Source organism: Perissodus microlepis, chromosome 14 (assembly GCF_051167445.1).
Source record: "Perissodus microlepis isolate ML-2025 ecotype Zambia chromosome 14, ASM5116744v1, whole genome shotgun sequence".
Classification (NCBI taxonomy): domain Eukaryota; kingdom Metazoa; phylum Chordata; class Actinopteri; order Cichliformes; family Cichlidae; genus Perissodus; species Perissodus microlepis.
The window spans coordinates 37,203,747-37,213,093 of record NC_140474.1 but is presented as its reverse complement, the minus strand read 5'-3'; the positions used below and the strand labels follow the sequence as shown (position 1 = coordinate 37,213,093).

The window sequence follows — 9,347 nt, the reverse complement described above, 5'->3', positions numbered from 1 at the left end:
CAACATGGGGCGGTTCATTTACAAACACAGGTCTAACTTGAGTTTCACACAGTTTTTATTAGAAAACAATCAAATTGTTAAATGCTTAAAGTACACAAAATGTCAGAAATCTGCACCGTCATGAACACAAATTTAAAGCTAATTTTTCGTGATTTGTTGATTAACCCTCCGAGGTCTAAATCCCACGTTGTGCACATCGACATCACAGATTTGTACAAATAAAGTTTATAACAAAGACGTGTTAAATATTAAGCACTGGAGACAGCTTGTTGTTTTGTTGCCATAGCGATGCCTCCAGGGAAAAATTAGGGAGCAGAGCAAGAATGAGACCATATTAGTGGATATATGTTTGATAACTTTGCCTAACAATCATAAAGAAATGTTTTATATTTTGTGTGTGTGTCCTCATTATTGAGCTTTAATCCTGCATGAAGGCCGAGATGAATCTCTTAGAGTAGAACTTTACAGGAACTATTAGAATAAATAAAAATAATAACACATTGACTGCTTTAGTCTTTTAGATTCACTTCTGTCTGTTTTGTTTTGTCTCCATTTAAAAGATATCAAACTCTGAGCAAACAACTTGATGTAAAAAGAATCTCTGCACATTCCGCAGTCTTTGCTGCTAAAGTGACATCACAGCATTTAAGCAGGTTTTGAATGAAAACATCAGCATATGAACACAAAACTGAAGAGACACTGCAACCGTATGAAAGCAGACCACTATTTAGTGACATTTCCACGTTTCCCTGAGGATTAACTGCTCTGTAATTTACCAAGAACTAAAGTAAGCTCAAATTTCAGTTTATAAACTTAAGATCATTTACTTAAATATATAAAGCCTGATTTTCCTGCCTGCCAGGACAGTATTTATGTACTTTACATTGTGCAAGACTAGACTATATTTTCCATCATAGAGAGGATGATGTGGATCTATTATTCAGGAAAACAAATGTACATAAATTAGAAAATGTTCTTAATCATATCTTAGAGTGACAGAAGCTCTTTTTAACACGATTATTTCTGAGATTATTTTGTTCATTTAGGAAAATAGAGAAGACTTAAGTTTTGTTCTCAAACAAACTATTAGAATTTCTGAGAAACTGAGGCTGCGTCCACATGTTTGAAAGCGCAGCTTTGTCTCTGCATTTGGGCCTTTCTTCCACACCTAAACAGCAGATTGAGGCACTGAAAGGTGAGATTTTTGAAAACGACGTTTTTGTGTTTAGGTGTGGACGAGGAAAACGGACATTTACTCAGGCAATGTCAAAAGTGTGCGCCGCTGTTGACGTCACGCTGTGGCCACGTTAGTGTTTACATGAGATCAGTTTCTACAATGGCGGATGTAGACAACATACTGTGTCTGTTAATCTTAGTATCTGCAGTTTTTACACACTTACATATACACACACAGTTACTGTGCCTCCATTTAGAAACACAGAGGCATCAGACGTGGCTTCTACATTCAACACAGACGCTCTCACAACCCAAATCCTGACGTCGGTTTGGAATAAATGTAATTTAAAAAGATTACATTTATGTATGCTGTATGCATTTTGTCCATTCCAAAGTTGTGAATCTGTTCCAGCCAAAAAGCTGTCTTTAGTTATTAACATTTGAAACGATGAAGGCACGTGAAAGTAACACAAAATTAGCTGCTTTTCCAGAAAAAGACAAAAACTTCTCAGAAGTACGTAAGGTTTTGTGAGGTTTTCCCACCCAGGCTTCTAGACTTCTGATTGGCCAACATTTCTACACGGTTAAGATTTGGCGTGTTCTTGACAGCGTTTCACTTTGTTTTTAGCGTTTAGATGTGGAAGGAGATATTTTTTCAAAACTGCACATGTGGACTGGATTTATTTTTTTTTTTAAACGAAAAAGGAAAACGTGCGTTTTCAAACATAGCCGTGTACGTTCGGACGCAGCCTAAAGTCATCACAAAAAAAGCAAATTCTCTGAACATTCTTAGTTGAGGTTCACTGATCATTGTTGTTTTGTGTTCCTTGTAGTCAAAATGAGTGGAAGTGGAGATGGACCACAAAATAACCAAAACGGTAAGCACATGTACTCAGTCTTGAAATTGATGAAAAACAGATTTTCAGCAGATAGTTATGGATGTTAATTAAAAGATTTAATGATCTTGCAGGCCAACAGGGTAACCCACAAAGGTTTGCACATGGAGATCAGGAACCTGCTAATGAACCAGTTAATGGAGGCTTCGTGAACAATCTGTATCTCGCTCTCCGTGACATTCGTTGGTTTCTGCATGAGCTAATAGCTTCAGTACTGGAACAATATGATGACCTCTACGGTGACGATGACGACGATCACAATGACGATCACAATGACAACAATGTCAACGCTCAAAATATTAATGTGAGGGACAATAATGCCAATGCTGACAACAATGAACAGCACGAGGATCATAATGCTGTGGTTGTTGTTGGCATTGAAAATGAGGAGGCATTTGAAGACCGTGTGGATGTTCACCAGTACATCCCAGAAGAGGACCCTCAGCCAAGTGTTTCCAGGAGGAGGTCTAGAGAGATGGATGAGGAAGATTTGGAACCCAACAAAAGAATCAGATGGAGCGACGATGACTCTGACTTCTTCTCTGCTTCTGACACTGATAGCGAGGGCTGTCCTCATGTTGATAATATTGCCGATGAGGACATCAGTCAGCAGGTAACAGAAGAAGAACCGCAGCCTGGTGGATCCACGAAAAGGTCCAGAGAGGAAGACGTGGACGAAGAAGAGCGTAATAGCAAAAAATCCAGGCTTGCAAACTCTGATTCGGGGACCAGCTCAACTGTGTACGACCACTCTGAGAGCAGCAGTGATGGACTTTTTGAAGATGCACAAGAAGAGCTTGACAACCATGAAGCTGGAGGCTCGAGGAAGCGTTCCCGAGAGGACTTTGAGGAAGAAGAGGAATACTTGCCTGTTTGCAAACTTCGGAGGTGTTCAGATGAGTCCAGCAGCAGCAGCGATGAAGACTAAGACTACTTCGACGGGTTTCTTCAGTATCCTTTTAGTAGGCTGATGGCCTACTCAGGTGACCCTGAATCCTCCATGCTGCAATAAGCTGGGCATACACTGTGCGATTTCTTTCAGTCGCGTTATTCAGCTCCTGCTCAAACTGTACGATTGACTCGCAGGGGTGAGAAGTTTGTGCCTCCATCGCTTGTGTCCAGATCACACGCCGCGCCGCCGTTCTACTCCGTCTTTTCGCTCTCATTTCTGCGTTTGCGCGTGCGCGACGCTGCGGTGACACCCTCAGGACGACAGGTTTGATTTTCTTACGATTTCTTACGACCAGCTCCCGATTGATGATCGGGAGCTGGTCGTGAGGTTTTAATCGCTTCTCGTTACCCCGTTACCCTCGTTATGTAGACGACGCACGACACACGATCAAGGCCAAACTCGGGACGATCCCCAAAACGGTCGCACGACTGAAAAATCGGCTCAAAATGGGCCAAAAATCGCACAGTGTATGCCCAGCATTAGGCTGCCGGGGGATTCCCATGGTGCACTGGGTGTTTCTTCTTCACCCACTATGTTTAATAGACCTCTCTGCACTGAATGGTACTTGTTATTAACCTCTGTCTCTCTTCCACGTCTTTATACTATTTTCCCTGCCCCTCCCCAACCGGTCGCAGCAGATGGCCGCCCCTCCCTGAGCCTGGTTCTGCTGGAGGTTTCTTCCTGTTAAAAGGGAGTTTTTCCTTCCCACTGTCGCCAAAGTGCTTGCTCATAGGGGGTCATATGATTGTTGGGGTTTTCTTTGTAAGTATATCTTACAATATAAAGCGCCTTCAGCTGACTGTTGCTGTCATTTGGCGCTCTTTAAATAAAATTGAATTGAAAATTGAATAGATGTCACTGTGATGATTTCTTCCCTCCATAGAAAGCTTAGACCCAAATGCAGATTCAATGCACATGGTTAAACTATTTATGAGACTTTGTTTAAAGAGAGGGAATGGAGAACGTGGCTCGAGCTAGGAGTGTCAGCAGAGAGCAGGAACCAGAGGAAAAGCTATCGAGAGACTGAACACCTGGCTCCTGATGGGAACAATCCAACGGGAATTCTGCAACAGAGGGAGAAGAAGTTGCTGGACGGGTAAGGGAGTTTGAGGGTAGGATGAGTATGTTGGCAGAGGAGACCTAAACACAGGGAAAACAAGGTTAAACACAGGGAAGGAGCACGCCAGAACTGGAGCAGAGGGGAAGCCTAGTTACCACTGGAGATGGCAGAACAAACTGGCGAGGAGTAGCAGGCAGCGCTGGTTTAAGAAGCCCTCCTGCTGATTGTTTGCAGATGAGGCCCAGGTGAGATGCTGGAAACTCCACCTCTGAAGTGTGGACACAGTATCCCGATTCCAAGTGGAAAAGCCCCTCAGACACTTCCATGCTGCATGACAAGAAGGATGAGAAAGCATTCATGGTCCGTCCATCCGTCCGTCAGCGTAATGCCTAAAAGTTTATTCAGATGTAAATATATTACATTTTTAAATAAAGATCATCAGTGTTTTTAATGACGCTGCATTTCATTCATGTGTCTCTATTGGACAGTGTTGTAGAAGTCACAGAAGACAGGAATCAGTTCCAGCTTGGCCTGACGTTTGATCACTAGTGATGTGCGATACCACTGATTTCCTTTCCGATCCGATACCAAGTAAAATTCAGGGTGGTATCGACGATACTGATCCGATACTTTGTACAAAAACTTTACTCTTTTATTGTATCTCAAATTATAGCGTCGTAATCATTACAGGACATCAGATTACTTGTTCTTATCACTTAATAATGCAGAATTCATCATATAGAAATAAAAACCTGAAGTTGTGCGCTATGTGAACACCTTGCCTGCCTGCAGCACTAAAGGACTCCCTGAGAGACGTCTGTCTCACCCTAGCAGCACCCGTCCTTCTCCTCCTCTTCAGTTTGCCTCAACATACGCTCGTCATATTCTGTGATATGATTTACTTTGAGGTGTTTGACAAGGTTAGTGGTGTTGCCACAACACCTCACTTTCCTGCCACATGTATCGCAAACCACGTCTCGGCTGTTTGTGGATGTAAAATACGTGCGCACATGACTCCAGTTACGCTCAGCCATTGTTGTGAGTGCGCACGCCACAGGCTGCCACACATTTATACAGCCGTATTTCACACATGACTATAAAAGGCGGAAGAGGGAGTAGTTCTTTCCAATGTAGACAATCTGAATGATAGTTTCTTTCCACTGTGTTCCTGTTAATGAAAAACTACAATTTCACCCAAAAGGATTAAAATATCGATATTTTAATGTGGAAACCTTCTGTTTCCACATCTGGACTTTCTGTTGCTGCCCACGCGGGTGAAACTTTCTTTGAAGTGGCTCATTGAAGTTGTAATTGATAATCAATTCCCACACAATGTGAGAATCCAATCAATTTGTTTATCAGGGGAAAGGTGTGATTTTTTTAGGACACTGGAGCCTAACATTAACCGGTTTAATCTTAGCTTATTTCCATAAGAAGAAAAACATACTGAGAAAGAGATCACCAAAATATACATGTACGAATGTGAAATGGTCATATGTAGTGTGAAAGAGCTATTTGACATCTTTAAATTCAAAGTAATGTATAAATCCACTTACAGAAAACATGAAAAGGCGGAGCAGCGATGCCCATCTCAGCCAGTGTATGATGGTGGGGCAAGATGGCAGCTTCCACAACATGACGCCAGCTCCTATGTATTTTTAGTAGATAAATGATACGTTTATGTATCAATTTGTTGGAAGATGTAATTACACCTTAATTATGTAATTAGAAGCAAAAATGATTTTTTTTCTTTTCTTTATTCATTTCAGGCACAACAAAATACATATATTGAACATAAAGTGCACAAAACAAAAAACAAAAATTACCTGAAAAGGAGTGGGACGAAGAAAACTTATTAAATCCCACCCCTATACTCACTCATCAACAAAAAACAATAAGCTTCCCACAGCTACGCCCATCGTTACAACCAAACAAACCATCAACAGCCCCGGGCACATGCAAGCATCTCAACGGCAGCTCGCAACAACAATTAGAACCATCATAACTAAATACAGAATATATAATAATTATAAATTGCGTTACCACAGGTAACAGGCAATAATAATTACATAGTGACAAACACACATACATATATATACATATATATCTACACACACATGTACATACATACGCACACACTTTTTTTTTTTTTTTTGGAATCCATACCAGCAATGGTAAGAGAACAGACATTACAGAGCACACTAAAACCATCATTGAGTATACTGTGACCAGACCAACTGTTTGTAGAGGAATTTAAATCTATGAATATTTTTGCATTCTTTCAGTTGTAAACTCAGACTGTTCCAGATTTTCACACCACATACAGACACACAAAAACCTTTATGGGTTGTTCGAGTTCTGGGTAATTTGAATTCCCCGAAGCCTCTCACATTATAAACCCTTTCTCGAATTTCAAATAGAATTTGTAAATTTGTAGGTAGAAGTTTATTAAAGGCTTTGTATAAGATTATAGATGTATTGTAATTAACCAGATCCTGGAATTTAAGTAACTTTGCCTGAAGAAAGAGTTTGTGAGTATGATCTAGATAACCAGCCTTGTGAATAATACGCAGTGCTCGTTTCTGTACTGCGACTAATGGATTAGTTGTATTTTTATATGTGTTTCCCCACACTTCCACACAATATGTAAGATATGGAAGAACCAGGGTACAGTACAGAGTACGAAGTGCATCTTTATCAAGGTATGGTTTCACTTTGTTCAAAACTGCGAGGCTTCTGGAAATTTTGGTTTTTATGTGTCTGACGTGGGGTTCCCATGAAATTTTGTTATCAATTACGACTCCCAAAAATTTGTCTTCACCCACATTATCAATTGGTACACCTTCAATGATAATTGGTAATTCTATATTATATTTTAAATTACCGAAAAACATTGCTTTAGTTTTATTTATATTTAATGATAATTTATTTATGTCCATCCATTTTTTTATTAATTTTAGCTCCCTGTTTACGGTCATTACAAGATCAGTATAATCATCGCTACTGAAAAATATGTTGGTGTCATCTGCGAACAGTATGAGTTTAAGTACTTGAGAAACATCAAAAATATCATTTATGTATACATTGAAAAGTTTTGGTCCCAACACTGACCCTTGGGGAACACCACATGTAATACCAAGTTTCTCTGAGTGGTAATGCCCTATGCTAACATATTGTTCCCGACCCGTTAGGTAACTTTTTAACCAGTTACCAGCTTTCCCTCGAATACCATATCTTTCCAATTTATCCAATAAAATTGAGTGATTGATTGTGTCGAAGGCCTTTTTGAGATCAACAAAAATACCAACTGCATATTTATTTTTATCCAGTGCATTGGTAATTTCTTCTACTGCCTCAATTATCGCCATTGAAGTGGTTCTTTGCGTTCTGAAACCATACTGACCAACATTTATTATTTGATGTTTTTCAAGGAATTTTTCTAATCTTGAATTAAAAAGTTTTTCTAAAATTTTTGAGAATTGAGGCAGTAGAGAAATAGGCCTATAATTGGTAAAACTGTGTTTGTCATTACTTTTGTATAGTGGTATTACCTTCGCAATTTTCATTTTTTTTGGAAAACAACCGGACTGAAATGATAAATTACAGACATATGTTAAGGGACTAGCAATATTCAGAATAACCTGTTTAACTACAGACATATTTATGTCATGATAATCCATTGAAGACTTACTTTTACATTTTAATGTGATATTTATTACTTCTTGCTCATTTGTAGCTGAGAGGAACAGTGAAGAGGGATTTGATTTTATATTACTGATATTTTCATTTTTTTGACACGGGATGTCCGCTGCTAGTTCAGGGCCAACATTTATAAAAAATTTATTGAACCCATCTACAATGTTACTCATGTTATGATTTTCACCATTTGCATCAATGAAACATTCAGGATATGATGTTCCAGAAAATCCTTGTTTAATTAAGTTATTTAACACATCCCAAGTTCCTTTTATATTGTTTTTATTTTCATATAATCTTCTTCTATAATAAAGTTGTTTACTCGTTCTTATAATATCAGTCAATTTATTTCTATATGCTTTATATCTTTGTTCCACTTCTTTTGTTTTTACTTTGATGAACTGTTTATACAGATTGTTTTTCTTTTTGCAAGCATTGATAATTCCTTTTGTGAACCAAGGACTTTTTATCTTTTTTTTCTTTGTCTTGTGTTCATTTACAGGACAATGTTTATTGTACAACATAGTGAATATATCTAGGAAATTATCATAAGCCTTGTCCACATCTGACTCTTCATACACCGAACGCCAATCTTGTTGTGCTAAATCGAAATTGAAGGCATGAATTGCTTCTTCATTTATTGTTCGCTTTGCTATCGTAATCTTGGTATCTATTTTTTTTAAATCACAGTCACACAAAGTAAAAACTGGTAAGTGGTCAGTTATGTCACAGACAAGCAGGCCACTATTAATTTGGAAATCCATGACATTAGTAAAAATGTTGTCAATAATAGTGGCGCTATATGATGTTATTCTGCTTGGCTTTGTTATTGTTGGATATAGTGATAAGCTGTACATCGTGTCAGTAAAGTCATCAATGGCTTTTAACCTTGTTGGGTTTAGCAAATCAATATTAAAATCACCACAGATGAATAGTAATTTTTGGTTCACCGAAGCAAACATTTTTTCTATCCATTCATAAAAGGTGTCAATACTTGAACTGGGTGTCCGATATATGCAACTTATTATAACATTTCTCTTTTTTTCATTCATGATCTCAATAGTCAAACATTCCAAAATTCCATCAATAGCCATAGACATAGTTGTTACAACATTATATTTTATAGAGTTATGAACATATATAGCAACCCCGCCGCCCGCCTTATTTAATCTATTCATGTATTTTAAATCATATCCATTCAAACAGAAATCTATTCCTTTATCGACATTGAACCAAGTTTCAGTGATGGCTATAACACTGAAGGGGCGAGAAAATTGTTGCAAGTAGTCCTTAATGAAATCAAAATTAGAGTACATACTTCTGCTGTTAAAGTGAATTAATGAGAGCTTCCCGTCTAGGTTGATTTTTTTTTCATATTGTTCCTGTGTGAAATAATTACAATTTTTAACAAAAGAAGAAAGAAAATTACTTTCAGAATCTATTTCTGGGTCTATTATATTATGCTCCTTATATTCACAATCTAGATCAATTACTTTCTGTTGGAGAATTGATTTCAACGTGTCCATGTCATTTCCTGGTGTAATTAGAGATGTTGGTGTATTTATCA

General features: G+C 38.3%; 1 protein-coding gene across 1 annotated transcript; it reads left to right on the top strand.

Moving 5' to 3' along the window:
- Positions 1-209: 209 nt before the first annotated feature.
- On the top strand, positions 210-3,000 carry LOC146374372 (uncharacterized). The gene is made up of 3 exons (XM_084950576.1): positions 210-787; positions 2,010-2,054; positions 2,147-3,000. The coding sequence occupies exons 2-3, from the start codon at positions 2,015-2,017 to the stop codon at positions 2,998-3,000; spliced, it is 894 nt and encodes a 297-aa protein (XP_084806702.1). The 5' UTR covers positions 210-787; positions 2,010-2,014.
- Positions 3,001-9,347: the final 6,347 nt, after the last annotated feature.

Coding starts and splice junctions, on each gene's coding strand:
- LOC146374372 (XM_084950576.1), top strand. CDS start 2,015: ATGAGTGGAAGTGGAGATGGACCACAAAATAACCAAAACG. Junction 2,055..2,146: donor ACCACAAAATAACCAAAACG/GTAAGCACATGT, acceptor ATGATCTTGCAG/GCCAACAGGGTAACCCACAA.